The sequence below is a fragment of the Tiliqua scincoides genome, chromosome 4 (assembly GCF_035046505.1).
Source record: "Tiliqua scincoides isolate rTilSci1 chromosome 4, rTilSci1.hap2, whole genome shotgun sequence".
Taxonomy (NCBI): domain Eukaryota; kingdom Metazoa; phylum Chordata; class Lepidosauria; order Squamata; family Scincidae; genus Tiliqua; species Tiliqua scincoides.
The window spans coordinates 83,939,912-83,962,273 of NC_089824.1; the positions used below are offsets into that span (position 1 = coordinate 83,939,912).

General features: G+C 41.6%; 1 protein-coding gene across 2 annotated transcripts in view; it reads left to right on the forward strand.

Moving 5' to 3' along the window:
- The first annotated feature begins 417 nt into the window (after positions 1-417).
- The window catches only part of BCL2 (BCL2 apoptosis regulator), a 132,190-nt gene continuing 110,245 nt past the window's right edge, over positions 418-22,362 (forward strand). Inside the window, exons 1-3 of one of the 2 annotated variants that reach the window (XM_066625484.1) lie at positions 418-619; positions 954-1,062; positions 1,331-2,209. In XM_066625484.1, the coding sequence (XP_066481581.1) occupies positions 1,652-2,209 (558 nt within the window). In that variant the 5' untranslated portion in view covers positions 418-619; positions 954-1,062; positions 1,331-1,651. The remainder of the gene's footprint in view (positions 620-953; positions 1,063-1,330; positions 2,210-22,362) is intronic. The other variant, XM_066625485.1, reaches the window with a different exon arrangement.

A 22,362-nucleotide genomic window follows, 5' to 3' on the forward strand; every position in this document is an offset into this window, starting at 1 on the left:
GGGCTCCCAGAGAGTCAGTCGGAATGGGTTGGAAGGAAGGCAGAGCAGCGCGGGGAAGAGCCGGCTTGTAGCCCCGTTCCCCAGCCCGCCGTGGACCACCCACCGTCGCAGAGGACGAGTCGAGGCGGGCAGAGGCAGAGCGCACCTCCAAAGGGCCGCCATGGAAGCAGCGCCTGCCCGCCTGGACTGCTGCAGTGGGGCGATGAGGCTCCTTCCTTCCCTTTCCCCCCTTTTTTCTTGAATGAACGGCGAGGTGGGGCCAGAGCGGAGCTGCCCCGTTTGCGGAGGCCGAAGTGTGAGAGCCACCCTCCGCTGTCTCCTCCCCTTCTGCTGCCGCTGCTGCTGCATTGAATGTGCTTCCCCTGCCCCCGGGACCTCCCCAGCGCAGCGGCAGCCGGAGCAGCCGCGCCGGACGCAGCCGATCCAATCTGCAGCTCTGGCTGGAGAAGGAGGAGGCGCCTCGTGACTGGGAAGCTCTGCAGGGCTGCCCAGGGTAGCAAGGGCACTGGGGAGGCAGGGGGGGCAGGATCAATTAATACTCCAGACACGCCCCCCTTTGCCCTCCTCTGCCTGGTGGGATTTTCTTCTTTGATCTTGCAAAGCTGCTTTTGGCTTTGGGGTGAATTGTGTTTTTTTCTGCAGTTTTTAAGGGGGGGCAAAATCATTCTAGATTTTGGAGGGGGGTCTGTCTATGTGGGAGGTGCTGAGCTCTTGAATGAAACCACGTCCATTTGGAAACACGTTGCACTGGAGCATAGCACTCATTTCAGAGCCTGGATCCAAAAATGTGATGCTTTTCAGAATTTCCCCCACCTTTTGGGTTCCTGAAGTTCAGAAAGAGAATTCCCGAGTTCTGACATATCTTTGGAAATGCCATTAAAACAGTAGCCTAGAAAATGTTTTTGGAACGCACAATATTGGAGACCTTAATTTTTTTCTCTTTTTTTTTTTAGTCATAAAAGAAACCAACATTTAATTTTTCAAAGGATCTGTGATGTTTTGGGCTTTCCTTTTTTCCCTTCCTTTAAGGAAACTTGACAGAAAAACACATATCTAATTCAAGTAAGTATTTTCCACTGGAAGTTTACTCTGTGTAACTTTTATTTATTTCTTTTTTTTCTTTAAAAATAAAAGCAAACAGTTTGGGATTTTTGACTGAATTTGCTTTGCATGAATCTGCACTGGGGGCTGTTCTACTTAATAAATTGTACTGAATATCAAGGGGTTTGGGAATGCATGCATAGCAGCTTCTTCATTCATATCCTAGTTCAGGATGTAGGAGGGAAAAATGCACCTGATTTTGAATAAGTATCTGATTTTCTTATTTTAGATGTGAGCCCACACAGAGGAGGCAAGGTTTCTGAAAATAAATTTTATAATAAATATTACATGTGCATCTTGGAATACAATATTTGCTGCATTTTAAGTCCTATTTCCATCTTATATCGCAAGCTGAAGAGGAAACGCTGGGAAGACAGAAATACCTTTGAGACCCTGAGGATTCCCCCACACCTCAACCAATGGAAATACATAGAATAAAACAACTGGATTATATATAAATACTGGCATTATTACTGGTTGCTTTCTTTTTTGGGTGGGTGGGGGACATTGCATCTGCTTCTTCTCTTCCTTTTTCTCCTTCTTGTTATAAATGATGGCGCATCCTGGGATAAGAGGTTACGATAACACGGAGATAGTGCTGAGGTACATCCATTACAAGCTGTCACAGAAAGGATATGACTGGGTTGCCAGTGGAGACCAAGCAAATCTTCCTCCTCTTGCTGCTGCTGGGACCTTCCCTGCCCTTGTCAGGCTGGCATCTCTGCCTTCTGAAGTGCCTGGTTTAGCTGCTGTCACTAACATTGCCCCTGTTGAAGAAGTACCCCCCGTGCCACAGGTGGTCCACGCAACGTTACAGCAAGCTGGCAATGAGTTTTCGCGGCGTTATCGGAGAGACCTTGCTCAGATGTCTGGCCAGCTGCACTTGACCCAGGGCACTGCCAGGAACCGTTTTGCGGCAGTGGCGGAGGAGCTGTTTCGAAATGGGATAAATTGGGGGAGGATCATTGCGTTCTTTGAATTTGGTGGCATGATGTGCGTGGAGTGTGTCAGTCAGGAGATGTCGCCTCTCGTGGACCATATTGTTGTGTGGATGACCGATTACCTGAACAGGCACCTGCATGACTGGATCCAGGACAATGGAGGCTGGGTATGTGGCCAGTTGTTTTGTCTATCTGTGTTTCTTTTTGTCAAGTACTGTCGCATGTCACTGCTTCAAGGCTACACTTTACCAAAACATTTGCATTGAGGTCAAGTGCGGCTTGGGTGACTTGCTTTTCCCACAGTTATAGCTGATAGAGTTCATGCCCTGAATTCTGTGCTTGCTTATTTTTGGTAATTTGCTTCTTCTGGATAAAACACATTCCTTCCCATTGACAACCACGAGCAGGGCTGTTTCTTCCATTGCCGACTCTTGTACCAGACACAATAATTTCACCCCTGCTGCTTGTCTGGTAGAAGAGGATCCATGCTACGTCACTCTTGTTTCTGCCAGTCCCCTATACTTTGTATGACTGTCAGTTGCTCTGTCAAGGTACATATTAAAGTGATGTTACCGCAGATCCTTCTGGTTTGCTGGTGGCTATGTTGAGCTGCGCCCTCTCGAGTTACAGCAAGAACTCCCCATCTTGTTTCAATCAAGCTTTAATCACTGATGTCATTCATAGTTTGTGTGAAACTTGCTGGTAAAATGAGGTCACAGTTAAAGCATGAGAGAGGAAAGCTAATGATGCAGCAGCTAATTCACGTCATGTGTGGCCTATTTCTTGAAGAGGCAAAGGAAAAATGCTACTGAAAGTGGATTATGACTGTAAAATGCGTTAGAACCATCAGAATCTGAAACTTATTTCCAACATCTGTGTGCGCAACTAAAGTGTGTGCATGTATGGCAGCCATAGTCCTTATAGGTATATTCCACAACACTTGAATTGTTTCTTAAATTGTTTTGGGTTGCCTCTTGTATCATTTGGATAACTGAGGTTCTACTGTGTGCACCTAACAGGTGAACATTGCCTGAATTGACAAGGCCAAACAAACTGTTGGGGGGGAAAGAGAGAGAGAGAGAGAGAGAGAGGTTTTTAGAAGCAAAGATAATGAAATAATTTATTAATTGTGTTTTTAAAAATGTATCTTTCTGAAAGATTCTCTGGAGTTATTTGCAAGCCAAGTAGGAAATAAATCCATTTTAGGAAAGCTGCAGAGAGATTGTCTGCAACTAGTTCTTGGAAAGCGTATGAAGATTGTTGTGATCAAGGGATTTCTAAGAAAAGTGGAGTTCTACATACAGACGTTGGTGATGGCAGTGAAAGTATTTGTATTCAGGAAGGAGGATGAATTCTACTGTAAGCAGAGATGCAATTTTTCTTTCTTTAATATAATGACTTGATCTTGTCTTTAATAAGCATCTCTAGGCACGTGATTATTTGTTTTTACTAACCACAACATTTCATCTTCTTGCTTTGTTATTTTGAACCAGCAAATCCTAACTGGTAGATTTAGGTTTATTGGAGGGTTCTCTAATTGGACAGAAGTGGTAGAGGTGATCAAGGGACAAGGAGGGGCTGACTTTAGAGTGAGATCAGAAAATGGTTTGCTTGGTTGATGAGTCCCCTTCATAAAAAGTTAGGAAATTTCCTCAAGAAGAGCCATGTTGAAACTAAGGGCCCAGTCCTAACCAACTTTCCAGTGCCAAAACAGCCACAGTGTAGCCTTTGGCAAGGGAACAAACATTTCCTTTCCTTGAGGAGGCCTCTGTGACTGCCCCACCACTATAGGATGCAGCTCATGCCCCATTGGCACAGCTGCATCAGCAATAGAAAGTTGATTAGGATTGGGCCCTAAATATTTTTCTCTTACTGAAAGATAAATATATAAGTTCTGTAAATGGCTTCTATAAAGTATAAAACATGGTAAGACAGAAAATTGTTCCAGTGGCTTCTTTCATTTGGGCCAACTGTCTAGTGAGTAGTAAGCTTTCAGATTACTCACACTATAGCTACCTGTGCTTCAAGCACCCTTTTCAATAAAACTGTTTACAACCATTTTTGAGTTAGTTTTAAGTTTGATCCAGCTTGGCACCTACTGTTTAAACTACTGCATTGTCGATATTGCTACCTTTGTTCATACAAGTTGCAGGCTATTACAATACTAGCTGCTTGCTCTTAAGTCTTGGTCCTCTAGCAGAGCTGAGGGTAAGACAAATGATGAGTTACTCTAGCACAGTTATTCTCAAACTGTGGGTTGTGACCTGGTTTTTGGTAGGTCGACAAAGGGTGATGGAAAGATCAGATAATTGCCTCAAGCCCTGAGGCTACTGAAAAATCAGATACTGTAACTGCTAATTACCCTGCAAAATACCCTGAAATAGCATCCTTTTGTTACTTAAGTATACTGCATTAATAACATAATATAATAATATAATAAACTCCCAAAGATTAAAATATTCATATGATTATCAAACTGTGGAGAGAATATTGCACTGAAAATTAAAATGCATATAACTCATTCCAGAGTGACCTTAGTTTGTTATCTTAAATGGAAAGAGCACACCTGTTTTGTCTACTGTAATCTTGAGGACAACACTTGGAATTTTGTACCAATGCTGATAAACAAGTCCAAAGAACATGTCATACATTGGTGTCATACAATGTATGTCACATCCATTGGTGTGTTGCACAAAATGAGTGGCACCCAAGTGCTTACTGCTATCAAAAGCAGCAGAAGCCTTGAAAAGCCTCAAGGACTGCATTTGGTGTTGGTACTATAGGGATGCTGTTGTTGGCATCCTTCAGTCTCGGAAGACTATGGTGTCACGCTCTGAATGGTGGTTCTGGAACAGAGTGTCCTCTCCAGTGCACAAAGCCTGGGTAAAGTAGGTATGGAGGATAGGCTGTTACCCATGCAGCAAATCCCCCCTCTCCACGTCACTGAAATGGTCCAATGGAAAGGCAGAAGCCAATACGGTTGGTTCCAGTGGCGTTGCAGGAGTTGCCAGAACGTGACTGTGTTCAGCCATGAACTGCCTCAGGGACTCCGGCTCCGGATTTTGCCTCGAGGTTGACTCCTGAAGCCTTTTCCATAACTGGATGTAGCCACAAGGCAGTGGAGGTTTGGGATCAGAGTTTTCCTTCTCTCAGATGAGCTGCCTTCCCAGGCTGACGAGTCCCATCTACCTGGTGGCTGTTTAGTCACCTCTTACGACAAGTACAGCCAAACTGAGGGCCTATTCTTATCCCCAGCCCCCAGGAGTAATAGGGATGCTAGAGAAAACAAATCATCCCTTAAATTAGGTGAGTATCCCTTAGATTAAAGATATCCAGAATTGCTGTATTCAACATGACTTCTCTTAGAAGTTCTTTTTACCCTTGAATTACCTTTTTCTTGATTCTTATTTCCACTCCAAGTGAGCTATTGTTCACTGGAGGTAAGAGAAACTTATTGCTTGCTTTTGGGGTGGCATATAAAAGCATGAATGCTTAACATGCCATTTGGAATACTACTCCCAAGGGGGATGATCATAGTAGAAACTTAGAGTGTTTGAGTGCTGGTGGTTCAAGTGTGCCGCCAGTACTGGGTGTTGCAAATGTGCCGTAAAGTACATTTGAGGCACCTGGTGAGAAAGGAGTGCCAGCACTGGGCCAGTGCAAATCGGCGCTGGGGTTCAGCACCAAGAAATTGTCAATAAAGTGCCGCCAATGGTAAGTAGCACCGCTGGGTAGCAGTGTGGCTTTTTGAGATGGGAGGAAGTGTTCTAGGGTGAGAGGAAGATGGAACAGGGGAAGGACTGGCCCAGGAGGGGTGTGGTACAGGCGGAGGAAGCCTCCAACAGATCCTATGCCTCACGTTGGACTGCAAAGCCCAACACGGGGCTTCTCAAGTCTGCTATCAAGCAAAATTACTGGCAGAGACTCAGGTACCCCTGTTGCGGGGGCTGGGGCTTGCCTTGGGATAAGGGAACAAAAGTCCCCTTCCCCTGAGGAGACTTCTGGTAACCTCCCTGGCCCTGCTGGATACAGCGATAGCCATTTTGGCGGTGCTGTACCTGGCACTGCTGGAGAGGATAGGATTGGGCTGCCCGTGTGAATAAGGTCACCATTGTATGTGACAAAGTGGCTCAAGTCCATGAGAACTTACCCTGAAATAAATTTGTTAGTCTTTAATGTGCTGGAACACTCTTTGTTATCAACATTTAGATTTCCTTACATTCAATACATTTTTCTAGTTGGTTTGCTTTTTATGTTCAACGTCCACCGCTTCTGTTCCCCTCAGGAGAATGATTTTCTTATGAGTGATGAAAGCAGACCAGTCATTTATGACTTAGGAATCTGACTTTGGAAGATATGGAATGTGATTACCTTTGGAGAAAAGTTATATTTTTCTTGGAAGACGCATGCCACAACACTTGTGTGGAGATGCTGAGCATATTGCAAATGATTGGCACACAGAGTGTGGCTCTTTGTATCCCAGCATGTGGTTCTTTTCCAGTGCTTGAGATGTTTAAGGAGAAATTTAAACATATATTGACAAGTCTAATTTGCATTAGTATCCCAATGAAGGAAGAAAACTTGTTTTTGCTTGCAAGATATAAGCTTTCTTAACTGGAAGTTATTCAGGTAGATGTTATTAATATTAATATTCATGTTAATATTATTAATATTCATGTTATTCTAGTTATTAATAACTATTGAGATTAAGGTATACACAAGCCCTCTGAATGGTTCTTCACTTAAACTAAAACAATAAGAATAACCAATTGTCATGAGGATATTCTTTCTATAGCACCTTACTAGAGTCAAAGTTCTTTCCAGTTCTTATTTTATTAAAACAACTTTGGGGGCTAAAGTAGGCCATGAACAGTGCAATCCTATGCAGGTCCACTCTGAAGTAAGTCCAATTAAATTCAATGGTATTTATTCCATGACAAATGTGTTTAGGGTTACATCTAAGCTGCCTAATAATTTCTGATCCCCCTGTCTTTGTGTTCAAAGCACATGAATACCAATGGACTATCATTATGAGATAAATCCAACATTTGGGGTCAAATTTGGGATATTCTTGGTGTATGTCTACATTACAAACTTGTGTTGGGCTTATACAAATTTCTGCCAGGATTATTTTAGGTTTCTGGTTGCTCTTGTAGAACTGCATTTTCCAAGGGGCTGTCAAATCATTTTGTAGTGTACAAAAATCTTCTCCCTTTATTGTTTTGAAGCTCTCCATCTGTGTGCATAATACAAAGACCTGTTTTAGGCAGCACCCAAGGCTCGTTCATAGCATCATGGAGCTGGAGAAGTACAGGTCCAAAGTCCTGCTGCGTGTGCACAACTTACTGTGGATTTTTTGGGTGGTTGTGCTTCTTGGCAGCTGGTAAAACTCTTGGCAGCTGGAAAGCTGGGGACCCATGAGTATGACAGATTCATATCTGATACAGTGTTATTAAGGTCTGAATCACACCTGCCTCAATCAGTTTCTCTAGTAAAGCTGACTGTCTGTATTGACTCCACTGAAAAGCATTGTGTTCCAAATAATATCAGGAGATATGAAAGTTCTGTTCGTGATGGGCCATTTACATGTCAGCTTATGAATATGCATGGATGAACCAGCTCCAGGTCTCAAATTTTTGGATATTCTTTCCCCAGTCTTTTCTATGCAGGTTTGGGCATGGGCATTCTGTGTCTAGCCCTCCTGCCCAATTACTAGGAGTTGGTGGCCCAATGCATGTATAATGGATGAGAAGAGACCATGCCTCCTTCGTGCCCCCCTAAAGCCTTTGTATGATACAGTCAGGCTGCATAAGGGCAAAAAGAGAAATGCTGGAGTCTTTGAATCAATTATTGTTGCACCCTTTTGCTGACATTAAAATCTTGATGCCAGCTCCTGTGTGCTCTCGAGACAAAGCGCTGTTCCTGAGAGTGAGGAATTTCTTAAACTGTTTAAAAAACAGCTCTTAATATATGTTTGCTGCAGAAGTCTATATTTTGTTTATTTGTTCTTATTGAGGAGGGGGATATTTTAGATTACCAACAGTAGTAGCACACCATGTTGCACTCTTACTCTGGTTGCAAAGTAATGTTTTGGATAACATGAGCTAGTTATATACTATGAAATTATATTCCAAGGAGTGAGTGAACTTTAAGCAGATCACCTTTCTGATTCATCTATATTTCCAACTTGTCCTATGGTAGTACAAATGCACTGATCAGCAAAAGGGTCATAAAACCGATGCATTGATGTGTAAAATTACAGGGTGAAGCATTTTCCAGTAGCTGAACTTCAACAGCTAGATATTCCAGTTTAATGGAGATTTTCTTCTCAGTGATGGCTTCAAGCCCTGTTAGTTGTGTATCTGTATAAACTTTTCGTGTCTGTTTTTCTACTGCTGTCTCTGATAAGATAACAAGGGGAAAAGAGAAATGGCCAAAGGAAAGAGGGCCTGGCTTTGATTTGTTCTACTATAATGTTGTTCGTTCTCAACTTAGGTACTTTATGCAGGTTGCTCCTGGTAGAAACCAGTGGTGGTATTCAAAGGCAATGGTCATATGCGTAGCAGAAGGATGTGGAGACATCAGAAGTGTACCAGACCATGTTGTAATTCTAGTGGCTAGTCCTGGGAGAGGAGGATGTTCATTGGTTGGTCTTTTATTCAGAATCTTCCAGGCTCATATTTTCCTGCAGTTATGGTGAAAATGTTCCAATTCCATTCTTAATTTTCTTTAAAGGATCAACAGCATCATGGTTTACATTTTCTGTCCTTCAGACAATACTTATGCACATTTCTATAACCTGTGCAGGTGAATTGCACTGCAAATTTGGGCTTATTCTGGTGTGAGAGAATTGCATTCTGAAGAAGTGTTTACCTTTTATAACATTATAAACATCATAAGCTTTTATTGTGAAAGTGTGCATATGAGAGAGAGAGAGAGAGAGAGAGAGAGAGAGAGAGAGAGAGAGCTAAATGATTAAAAATACCTTTTAAAGTCATATGCTGATCCTGCTGACTTTGTTTGGCCTGTTGTTACAGGCTTTTATTCTGCTGTTGCTAAATTGTAGTTCTCTTTTGTTCCAGTTGACTGATTGCCTAATGCGCTCTCCAACTTTCTGTTGTGCTTTCTAGTCACTGACGCACTTAAGACTTCTAAATGTCAGTGGTCACAGAGTACCACAAGCCCTCCAGAAAGCACAGCCCTAACACCAGTTTTTCCTCTCTTCTTTTTCCCATCGTGGATGACAGTTAGATAATCTCTCACTGAATCACACAGAGAACATGTGGGATCCTTGCAGATTAGATGTCTCTATCTTGTCAGTACATTTAGTTTGATCCTTGTACCCGGACTCCAACAACTGTGAGATACAGTTGAAAGCATTTCAGTGATTAAACAAAACAAAACAGAGCTGTCATTGTTGCCTTACATGTTTGGAATTTGTTTCAGAGATTGATTGTGTGAAGTGCAAAGGTTTGATGAGGTTATCAAATTGCACCTTTTCCACATGGGCCATGATTCGTGGTTTATTGAATTTGATGAGAACTTTTCTGCTTTCAGTGGGGATTGGATGAGATCCATGGAATGTTAAACTTGTAAGCCTTACTTTCAGCTCCCATGCTGTGGTATAAATGAAGGATAATTCTGCATCGGGGTAACTAGAACTGGAACAGCGTAACACTGGTATGTAGCAGAGAAGAATCAGGCCTGAGGTCTTATTTCAGAAGGCATGAAGAATGCAGGCAAAGGGCTTTTTGTAAATGTGTGTTGAGTTTGTCTGAGTGGTTGAAAAAGCACATAGCTAACTGAGTTCAGGCTGCCTGTTTGAACAGACAATAAACCTCTCTCATCAGAAAAGAAAGTGCTTTGTTTGCAGTGGGGGCAGAGCCTGCCTGCTTCTACAAAACCAGCATTCCCAGATTGATGCAGGCGTCTTAAAGTAAACACTTGATGTGAGAGAACAGAGTGAGAAGCTTGCCTAAAGTGTATGTTTAGCTCCTGCTCCTTGTTTTGGGGCCAAATTGTCAACCCTTGTTTTACCAATTAGACATTGAACACAAGTTATAAAGTCTTCCTTTTGATGTCTTTGAGTAATGAACCAAACGGTTATGCATCTCCTCCTTTTCTCAAGCTAGAAAATAAAGTTTATGCTTCCCTTATTGTCTGCAGGCAGCAAATGCTGGTGCTGGAGGTTAGTGACCAAACAGCAATAAATACTATAATCATGAAAAGGGAGTTGAGCTTATTGGCAATAAATTGCACATTATTTCTGAGGTTAGTCCTAGGACAGTGTTTCTATTCTGTGTGTAACCATACAATGGATAGAGATGTGCGGTGTGTTGTAAATCTTGTGCTGCGCAATAGGAATAGTATCTAGGAGTACTTGGCACATGAAAATGTTGGTGATGGATTAGGGATTTTAATGTGTTCTAGCTTTTAATTTTCATTAAGAATCTGATTTTTGTTTTGAATTTTAAAAGCACGCAGAACTTGACAACATTTCCAAGTGCCCCCATGAATTAATTCTTCCTTTCTGTTGAGTTGGCCCAATTGTTGGGGTTAATACTGTCACTGACATCATGAACCCCTTCTATTTTCAACAGGGTCTTTACTTTGGGGGGCCAGATATATGAATATTAGATACCTGTGTACTGTTCATGTAAAAATGCTTAAAGCCTTTCTATTTCCACAGCAACAAGGAGGCTGAATACAGTACATACATAGTCCAAGGCAACTTGATTATGGGAAGAGTTCAGAATGGTCATTTTGAAAAATAGCTAAAGTTTTGGGAGACTTGACTTGCACAAGCACATGGGTGGTGGTATGCAGGTAGCGCACATGTCTCCGGATTAAATCCAGTTGATTTGTTATACTGAGAATTCCTCTTTCACTTTGTACATTATCTACAGTCTAATTCATCTATTATGGCAAAGGCCAAAAATGCACAACCTAACATTTTTGGCTATGTGGACAAGATAGAATTTTTCCCCTTTTAAAGAGGAAATGTCAATGAACATAGTATTTGCCCCCTCTGAGCATGCGCCAAGGGAAAGGGAACCCCGTATTACTTGTGCACATTGAGAGGAGGTGACGGCGGCTAGGTTCAACGCTGCTCAAGTTCATAGCTGCTGACCAACTTGCCACTCGACAGTGGGAATTGAATACTCCCCCTCATCCCAAACCTCACTGGTCTCATTGGCACCTTTGAAAAATGCTGACCTGACAGCCCTTAAAATAAATGATTAGAAGTCTGTCTACTCAGAATTGTTCTTAATAAACTGTTCAGACTAAAACAATTTAAGTCAAGTTACTCACAATGAAAAGTTTATTTACAGTTGGTTTCTGATCAAAGTTTATTCCCTTCTTATTCCCTCTCCTGGCTAAAGCTCAGGTGATGAAATTGCTGTCAAAGGAGATATACAAGTCATAGGAAACCTTTCCACACTAATCATTCTCTTGAGACAAATTCTGCTGCCTTAAGTGTTCAGTAACATTTTTCACCCCTGAGTCAAGGCATCCTCTAAGCCTAGCCAATCATCCATATTACAGTACAATAAACAGAGTTGCAAAGAAATTGAATAATTTGACCCAAGTAACATACTCCGTCTGTATATGGCTTCAATGGCAACAACATTTAAGTTCTCAGTAGCTTATCATTTATTTATTTATTCTGCCTTGTAGATTTTAATCTGCCTTTCTCCCCAAAGGGCACCAAGGTGACTAACATAAAATACAAAATTGATAAAATACAACTAAAAACTATATATAAAACAGAAAATATATGCTATATATAAAACAGAAACTATATATAAAACAGACAACAAAGCAAGCAGCAGTAAGAAATGTCAATAAAAGACATTAAATAAATTTCTAAAAGCAGCCATTATAAAGCCTCGAAGGTTTTCCTAAATAAAAATGTCTTCAGGCCTCGCAAGAAGGTTAACAAAGAGAAGCCTGTCCTTAGCTGAAAGGGTAATAAATCTGAATAGTAAATAATAAATTAATAATAATAATAAATCTGCGACTGTAATAAATCTGAATTGAATCGAAAAACAGAACAGGTGCCACCACCGAGAAGGCGCTGTTTCTGGCCACCATCCCCCAATCTCTCTTGATGGCAGCACAACTAACAGGCCCCCTCCGATGACCTTAGAGAATGGACCGGATTGTACTGGAGAAGGTGGTCTCTCAAGTACACTGGCCCTAAGCCATTTAGTGTGCAATTCTAACTAGGAGTTAGGCCAGCGCAATTCCCTTGTGTCAGCCCAGGGGTGTCGCAAAAGTGCTGTAAAACATTTTCACGCCACCCTGGAGGCAGTTAGGGCAGCGCAAGGGGATGATGAGTTTGCATTGGCCATGCTCGGCTGGTGCAAGTGTCTGGGGAGTGCAGGGAGGAGACATTTCAGGGTGGGGGAGGGCGGGCGTTCCCTGGGGCGGGCGGGGATAAGGAGGTGGGGCTGGGACCCAGCAGTTAGGCCAGATCCCAACCCCGTTCCCTGAGCAGCACAGAGCAGCTCCAAGCCGCTCCATTCTCCTTGGACTTGCGTCGCCTCCTGAGGCTTCCCCGGGGTTAAGGGGAAGAGTTTCCCTTTGCTTCCGGCTGAGCCAATTCTGGTCCAGTCTTGCGCTGGATACAATGCAGGCCTCCTGGCCTGCCTGTTTCCAGCACGTTAGGATTGCGCTACATGGGCTTTAAAGGTTAAAACCAGTACCTTGAATAGGGCCTGGAAACGAACCGGCAGCCAGTGTTGCCTTTGGAGCAGTGGTGTGACAGAGTCAAACCCGTAGACCTCCAGCAACCACACGAGCTGCCACATTCTGTACTAACAGTTGCTTGTCTTTGGTATTAACAACATAACACTATAGTATACTCATATGTAACAAACCTTTCTGTTGATAATACCTACTTATCGTAAAGAGTCTGACTTTTAGAGGCAGAAACTTTGCTATTCAAAATGAAAATTGGAATTTTCAAGATGTTGATGCAAGTGTCTGAATTGAGCAGAAAAATGTGCCTTCAGTATGTTGCAAACCCTTACATCAGTCAGCAGCATGAAAGGGGGTACTTGAGATGGTTCTGCCCACATTGTTTTTGTCCAAATGCTAAGTTTGACAAGTTATTAGTCATACCTGTGCTGCTTCATGAATTGCAAACCCTGTTTTAAATTAAATGTATCATGATGAGTAAAAACATTTATGACTATTATTATTAATAAAGAACAGTTAAACAATTTAGAAATGAAAAACTTTTTACATTGGAATTACTTTTGGAACTTCCTGTTTTCCTGTGGCAAAACCGTGTCTGATCATGTCTTTTCCCAACATTAAGAAATATTCTATCACAGTGTTTCTCAAACTGTGGGTTGGGACCCATTAGGTGGGTCGCAAGCCAATTTCAGGTGGGTCCCCATTCATTTCAATATTTTATTTTTAATATGTTAGACTTGATGTTATGATATGTGAAATGCATCTGGGGAAATGATACAGCTCTGTATTTTGAACAGGCTACTATGTATATGCTTTTAACAATGATACTAAATGGGACTTACTGCTGAGTAAGCGTGGGTAGGATTGTTAAAAATTTTCCTGCTTAATGATATCACTTCCGGTGGGTCATGAGATAATTTCCAGTGGGTCCTGACAGACTCTCATTCTAAAAACGGCGGGTCCCAGTGCTAAATATCTGAGAACCACTGTTCTATCATGTTTGAAATATGTTGGTTAAATTGTTGTCAGTATGGTGTAGTGTTAGGGTGTCAGGTTAGGTCACATCAGTTCAGATCTCACATGTATTAATTTAAAAGTAGGTTTTAAGAAGGGTTTAGAAGGGAGTAAGAGAGGAAACATCATGCCGGTTTTCCAGGAGGCAGTTCCGAGCATAAGGAGCAGCAAAAATGTAAATAATATTTGTATCTCTTTTATCTTTTTAAAAAATGTTTGTATTAAGTTCCTATTTACAACAATAAAATTGCACTACTAAATTTGATAATTCACAATGCAGGAGCAATATGTCCTTCAAAGAATACATAACCGTTCCTTAGTATCAGGTCTCTTCCAATTCTAGGCCAGCGTTTCTTAAAGTGTGTTCCTAGGAGACCCTGGGCTCCCTGAGACTCATTCAGGGCTTCCGTGAGCATACCCTATGTAGCTGCTATCTGCCCCCTGCCTGGTTTGCTTGTCTATCCCCCCCACCTTCCCTGTTCATGGCTTTCCATCCTCGTTCCCTTCCTTTTCTGACTCTTTACCAATTTGGTGTTGGTCTGTGCATGTTTTGGTGCTGTGAGGCTCCCTAAGACTTGGAGTCCCAGGGAGCATCAGTGGTGCAATCACTGTGGTGCCATCGCTGCAGGGCCCCTCTCCATAAGAGGGAATGCCCAGCTTCTGGTTCCTCTGGTGGGTTGCAACCCACCAGTTTGGGAACCATTACTCTAGGTTCTCAAACTGGTGAGTCATGACCCACCAGTTCATGTAAACCTTTCCCAGTGTCTTTAAGCCCCACGCAGTCCTCTGCAGGGCTCCCCAAGTCTTGGAATGTTGACAAACAGTGCGCGCAAACCACTTCTGATTGCAATGCAAAACAGGGAGGTAGTTTGTGCTGCTGTTTCTCAACATTCCAAGCCTCGGGAAGCCTTGTGGAGGACTGTGTGGGATTCTCCACACCTCCTGTTGCTTGCCCAAGCCCACAATAAGTGAAAGCACCCCCGCCCTCCTTAGCAATGCAATCCTGGGAATCACATTGCTGCCCTCCCCCCTCCCCCGTAAAGACTTACTTAGGGAGTAAATCTCCCTAAAAGTTTGAGAACCACTGATCTAAGTTGTTCAATAAAATTTTTGATGGTTCACGGTCCAACTGAATTTCTTTAATCAGGATGATTACAATGAACCCTCAGTTTGATAGATAGAAGGAGAAAGGACGTTAATGCTGAAAGTCAGTTAAATCAAAATGCATGCACAAGTGTACAAAATACATTTGAATAGTTTTTAAAGAAGATGACAATGTCCATTATTTCTGCCCTGTTAAACTGAAGTCTGTTAGATCAAGGGTTCAAATTCTCATTATATGAAACCAAAAGCCTTACAGTACAAGGCAAGACCACCAGAGATGTTTAAATATGGTTTAAGCAGTCGTTTTCAAACTGTGGGTCTGTGGCCCACCAGTGAGTCATGACCCAATTTGTGGTGATTCACGATACTCACAGGGTAGGTTAGGCTATATGTTAAACAACCTGCTACTGCTGTCCAATCACCATTATAGCCACTGCCGCCCAATCACCATTATGGCCACTGTGGCTTGAGTGTATGTGAGCGGAGAGCACAGGGGGATCTGCAGATATGTGGGCCCCCCTGCATATACAATGGCATATGATCTTACACAGAGCCATCATGGTTTCTAAGTCTACTTCATGTCCTTGCAGACAGATATATATCCAAAACTCTCTCCTAAGCAATCTTATAAAAAAAAAAATCCTGCTTTTCCTTTCATGCTATTCTTGCAAGGTTTTATGTAATGTCAGCCTGGCAAGCCAGGAAGGTTGTGTGGCACCCCTGTGAGTGCGCTGCAGTGCCTTGGGGCACCAGAGCACCCACTTTGGGAACCTCTGCCCTATAACATTTTCTGTGCAAATGAAATGTAATAGTATTCCTTGCCAGCTGAGCTTATAATCTACAAACAATAGTAATGTGAAAAATTTGAATAAATTTTTTTGGCCAAAATGCCAGTTTTAATTGCTAGTACCTTTATGAATCAGGGATGACATGTCTCTTGCACCCCCTTCCTCAAGAAGGCTCCCCAGTCCTCCCTTTGCACAAACAAGGCTTCTTCCATGAATAGAAGGCATTACAATATAACCCTGACAATGCATCTCTTTCTTCAGCTAAGCTGACCATTTGTCATCATTTCCTTCTAATTTGTTAGTAATGATTGCTCTGTCCATTCTTCCTTTGTTACCTATATTTTGAATCTCTTGCTTTCTTTGGATGTTGTCTCTTCTTGCTTTAAGACATAATATTTTTTCCCCCAAAGTGGTTTGTATCCTTGCCATCTCTCCAACCCTCACCCTGTTTCTCTTCTTTCTTTCATCTCCAAATGACTTCTATTCTGATTGTACTATAATTATTTTCATTTTAGTTTTCTAACGACTTTACTTTGTGCAAAAAAATCTTGGATGGTCTTCTTGTCAGGCCTTGCCTGGCTGCCAGTCAGGCTCCTGCTAGAGTGGATTCAACTGCAGAGCAGTCAGACTGGGGTCAAAGAGGCTAGAGGCAGCAGATGTAGTCAGGACAGGTAAAATTCCCAATCAGGTAGGCAAGGATCAGAAAGTCTCAAGGCAGAAGACAAAGTCAGGGCCAGGCTTGAATTGAATACTCAATGATGCAAGTTTCCATTCTTAATTTTTTATCAGTTTGGTACAGGTGATCATTCTCAACTTTTTGGTTCTCTTCATTCTTTGGAATTTGGTGATATAGTCTTAGATTTTAACTTGTAAATCACAAATAATTCTTTTTAAAGTCTATCAGCAGCTCTTTTCCTTCTTGTTTCTATTTTCAAGGAGTTTGTTAGGGTGCCACTATTAGCCTCTTTTTCTTTACTCTTGGTACTTCCTCTGAACAGTCTAATTTCTTCTTTTGCCGACACCGTTGCACAGATAACATCCAGATCTATCTTGATATGCTTTCCCTCTTGCCTCATGTTTTCTCCAGTGCAGTATTTCTCATTGCCTTAGAGCTGAATCTGCTCGGATATTGAATTATTACCTCAGTATTCAGAAACGGAGCGTATGTGCTTCCCCACCCCTTCCAACGTTCCCTTGTGCCTTCATAGAATCATAGAGTTGGGATGGGCCTAATAGGTCATCTAGTCCAAACCTTTACTCTTGTGCTTTTTTTTCTCCAAACATTACCGTTTAGTGTTTCAGTGTTCTCAACAATTTAGGAGTCTTACTGTCCCCTCTGATTCTTCTCTTCCTTTTTTGACTTTCTCTTCTAGCTATGTTTGGCTGGTTCTGTCTCAAATGCTTCTATCCATTCATCCCTTTTTTATCCACTAATGAGTAAAGCTCATATTCAGACAATTGTTCTACCTTGTATTGACTTCTGTCATGTTGTGTACACTGATCTTCCTGTTCCTCAGCTTAAGCCTATTTTGTCTGTTCTCAGCTCCTCTATTCATTTAATTTTTCCTTTGTCACATCACTGTGTGTTTCTCTTCAGTAGCTTCCTCTGTTGTTTTGTATCAGGTTTAAATCTTTTTTCCTAATGTTTAAGTCCCTTCATGATCTTGCCTCTTATTAACCACCTTTGTTGCATTCTCTCTACTTCCTGTTCAGTCCCTCTGTTCATCAAGTATTAGGCTTCAATCTTATCCACGCTTACCTAGGAGTAAGCCCCACTGACTGCAATGGGACTTTGTTCTGAGTAGATGTGCATAGGGTTGGGCTGTCAATCTTAAACTGTTACTCCTTTATACTTTCTCTGGTCTCCTTATTTTCTTTCTTTAGTCACTATATTTGTGAAATGTTCTCCTTTCCAATGTTTGGCTGGCCTTCTCTTTCTATGTTTTAAGAAATTATGAAAACCTTTTGTTTGCCTTCCCTCTTAATGCAGTATATTATTTTCTTCTTTTTTTCCTATTCCTAGGTTAATTACTGTATTCTTCAATTCTTTCTCCAAGATTATGTAGTTGTTGTTTTTTTTCCTTTTTCTTCCAACTCCCCTTTTCCTTTTGTGTCATGACTTTTGGATTGTGAGCTGTGGACAGGGATTTGTGTTTTCATTTTTGGAAAGCTCTGTGCATAATTTTGGGTACTTTTATAAATAATACATTGTTATGGTAATAAACAGTTGTCATTGCCTGGTGACCTGTAGGACTGGAACACTGTATGTGAAGGTATCTTTGCTTTGTTAACATCAATTACATCTAAATATTAAACTGAGTATGAAAGAATGTACAAGAAATAAAACAAGTTTTTGCTTGGCCTCAAGAACTTGTTGCCGCTCTTGGTAAATTTTGACTTTAATGCTTTCAAGATTTTCTTCTCAACCAGCAGTGGCAAAAGCTTTACTTTATGAAATGTTACATTGAGTGTCCTACCTTAACTTGAACTGGGTTTGTCCTGCAACAAGTCCCTGCAATAATCTAATCACGTCTGCACCATGTTTGCGGTATGTGAAACAGTTACTTTACCTTCTGTCAAGACAAGTCACCAACGCAATCAAGTCTTTGAATTGACACGGACACAAAAATCATCACCGTCTGATACCTTTGGAGTGGTACTTTGCATTGCAAAAGCTGTACAATGTGTTGTCACTTCAGTAGATGGCTTGGTTTACCAGAAACTCAGCATTAATAAAAATGGTTTCTGAGGGATTCACCCATAGGCAATATGCTTAATGCAGTGATTTTCAATCGTTTTCATCTCGTGTCACACTGGAAAGGCACTAAAATGGTCAAGGCACACCATCAGCTTTTTGACAATTGACAAGGCACACTGTGCTGTCAATGGGGGCTCATATCCCCCACTGGTCCTATTGATAAATGACCCTCTCCCAAATTCCCGCGGCACACCTGGGGACCATTTGCGGCACACCAGTGTGCCACGGCACAGTGGTTGAAAATGGCTGGCTTAACGCATATGAAAAAAATTGACCCCAAAACTTGTTTTGCTTTTGCAAAGTTGAATTTGCAGAAAATTGTTCCAGCCTTTAAAAAAATATATGTTTGAGACCTAAGTATCAAACCCATGCATGTTGTCTTCCCCCTTTTAATTATAAATCAACTGATGACCTTCACCCATGCTTCATAATCATGAGATACATGCTTGTGATTACTTGATGTAAATAAGGGTGGAACATTTCAAAACAGCCACTTTTTATCTTTATGAATATTTCGAATATGTTCCTTTCCAGAAAGAGTAGTGTGTCATTTTTTTTGGTCACACTTTTAATCATAGTTCTCATTTTTAATAGGAAAAAACATTTCTTTAGTTGGGTCATTTGTTGGAGTTTTCCAATGCCTTAAGAAGACTGAAGAGACTTGACTTTCAGAAAAACCCTCAGAAGCCCTTTAGACATGATTCTCATAAATGAATTGGATGTGGAATTCTATAGCATGTGCAAAATCTAAAAATAATGTAAATCTAAGATATTTAAAAATGGTTTCCTGGTTTCTGTGTTGTCCATTCTACAAAAAGACATGGCGTCCTTACCTTGTGAATTTCATTGGTTAGAGCACACTATCTGAAAGCATTGCATACTATTCTGCCTGGGAAGGTCAGTTGTCATTATCAGTGAAAAGGTGCACATTGCTTTGATTTCTTTTTGCTCATTTAAGATCTGTGGCAGTGGTTTCCAAACTGTGGGTTGGGGCCCACATGGAGGGTCGCAACCCCATTTTTGATGGGTCGTAAAGCCCCGAGCAGAGTCTCCAATGAAAACACTGGTTATGGAAAGATCAGATAACTAATTGCATCAAGCCCTGAAGCTATACAAATATCAGATAGCTGCTTATTGCCCTGAAAAGAGCTCAGCTCCTGCAGTTTGCAAGGCACTCAGCTCCTGCAGTTTGTAAGCTTGTGTAAATATAGGGATATAAAATGTTTGAGTCTTTTTTTTCTAGTTCTTGTTGCCTGTAAACAAAAATATTATTTCTTTCCAGATCTTGTTTTTTTAGGTCTTACAAACCTAGATGTGTCGCAAAAGAGTGTCATTTTAAAATGTGGGTCCCAGTGCTAAAACGTTTGGGAACCACTAATCTACAGAGTCATGATACTGAACGGCTGCCTTTGCTCTGGGGCTGTAGATGAAGGCTTCAAATTAATATTACTGTACTGTACTTGTTCTTTACTTAGGCTGACTGTGGATGGTTTTGCATTTGGGGAAAGGCTGTCTTTTTGATTTCCTTAACTCTGTGAGTTCATTGTTTTCTGTTCCTCAAATTATTATTGTTATTGTTATTGTTATTGTTAGCTCTGTCTGAGCTTCAAGGGTGTTATATAGACTGCAGTACCAGCCTCCCATAATATCTAGTCCCCTGGCCCCAAGAGCCACTTTCAATGCACCAGATCCTTTAGAGCCTGGGCCTCAAAGCTAGCTCCTCAGTCATTAGCATGAACACTCTGCTACACTCCTGCCCCCTTCTCTTAGTGTGGTCTTGGATCATGACCCATCTTTGAGTTTAACCTCACTTCCAGCTTCTGTTGCTATCTCAGATCTTGACATTCTGATGGTTCTGGCTATGCACCTGCTTCTGGTACTCTGATCCTGGCCTGCCTTCTCTAGAATTTGACCGTGGCTGATCTGGATCACACTACTGGGTCCTGGATCTGAACCTGAAACAAGCTGAGGCCTAATGAAGGCCCCACCCCCCACCCCAGTAAAGCTAAACTTTTATAAAGTGGGCAATGAGTTTGGTATGGAAGTTATTTCAAATAACACTCTTCGTATGAAATCTGAGGTAGTACAATCATGAGAGGAGAGCACCATGTCAGGGACCAAACATCTGAATCATCACTACATGACAAAATAATTTGAAATGAGCTCCACTGACGCTCCTTTTCCCCCTCCTGCTCCTCCTTTTTCAGAAGATGTCTAAGGCTTTTATAGTGATGGGAAATTTATGTTCATTACATAACTGTTCTTTTATTTAAAGAATGAATAAAAATGTAAGTGAGTAATGAACTGCATGGGTTTACATGACCTATAAATGTCAAATTTTGCACTCATACTGCTGATCCATGCTTATATACTTTCACTATTACATAACTGTGGCTGACTTCTCCTGTTGCCAAAGCTTTTGAGGCTCATAAGAAGCATTCCTTTTAAAAATCCACTCAGAATTTAAATTTAATGTTATGACCAGTTTTTTATGAATCATGTGGAATCCTGAAGTCACAAATACTCTTTTATGGAATATGAAAAGCTTTCCCAGAATTGGCCATAATCTGGATTTGACTTTGGTCTTTCTATTTCAAGGATTTCTGCAATGAATATGATTTTCTGTTTTAACCATAAGATACCCAAGCTTTGAATAGTTCCCAAATTTCGGAAAGACTTTCTTCATTACCTCATTGTCCCTACTTGGTGTAAAGGTAGAAGGGGGTGCTTGGATCTGCTGCACAGGAAGGTAGGGCCTCCTCAGTGGTGCTTTGGAGAATTCCTTACACAGATGTTTTTCACAATCGGAGTCAATATACTTTTTATTTGTAAAAGTGTTATCTTGCTGCTATTGTTTTACTGCTGCTGTGCTTGCACTTGCTCTGTATTTTTATGTCATGTTGTTTGTTAGGGGATTAACAGCCCAATCCTATGGTTCCCAGTGCCTGGAGGAACAGTGGCACCAAAATGGTGACCATTGTATCCCATGGGTGCTGGGAATCAGCTGAAGGTCTCCTCAGGGGACGGGGACTTTCATTCTCTTCCCCTGAGGGAAGCCCCAAGCCCTGCAATCGGGCTTCTTACATCTGCACTGATTATTTTTTTGGCACAGATAAGAGAATCTACATGTCGGGCTTTGTAGCCTGACACAGAGGAGAGGATCCTCCTTCCCATTCTTGGGTCAGTTCCTCCACCCCCCCCCTACCAGAACACCTCTCCCCTGCCCCAAATACCTGCACTGCCACCTGAAACTCTTACCTTGCTCCAGGTGGTATCCTTCTGGCGCTGGTGCTCCCTCCACCCATAGTGCCATAGGCATGCTTTATGGCATGTTTACAACACCTAGTGCAGGCACTGGAACTCAGTGTTGGCACTAAAGGCCCATAGTATTGGACCCTAAGGCTGCCATCCTATGCATACATACCTGGGAGTAGGCCCCATTGACTGTGATGGGACATACTCCTGACTAGACATGCAGAGGATTGGGCTGTGATTCAGTAAATACGTAATTCTTTGAGGTTCATGTAAGATGAAACATGAAAACCAGGAATAAATAATAACATTGCACTCTGTGTTATCTTTCTGATTGAGCCTAACAAATCTGCCTGAGTAGAACAGAGAGAGGGAGAGATAGAGTGTGTACTGAGTTATCTTGATTGTGTGTGGTGTTTGAAGGGAAAAAAAAAGTCACATCAAGCTGGTTGCCATTCATTTAAAGTTGGGGAACATTTTTTGTTTTACCTCTAAAAGACGTTGTTGATCTTGAGCAGTCCTTGATCTTATTTTAGACACACCCTTCGTGTTCTTTCCACTGTACAAAGAGGCCCAATGACATGTTGTTCACAATATTCAGAGGTCTATTTTTATACTTTTACTCTCTTTACAAACAAAGGCACCATGTGTAATCCCCACCTATTCAGCAGAGTTATTTCCATTTTGCCTGGTTCGATTT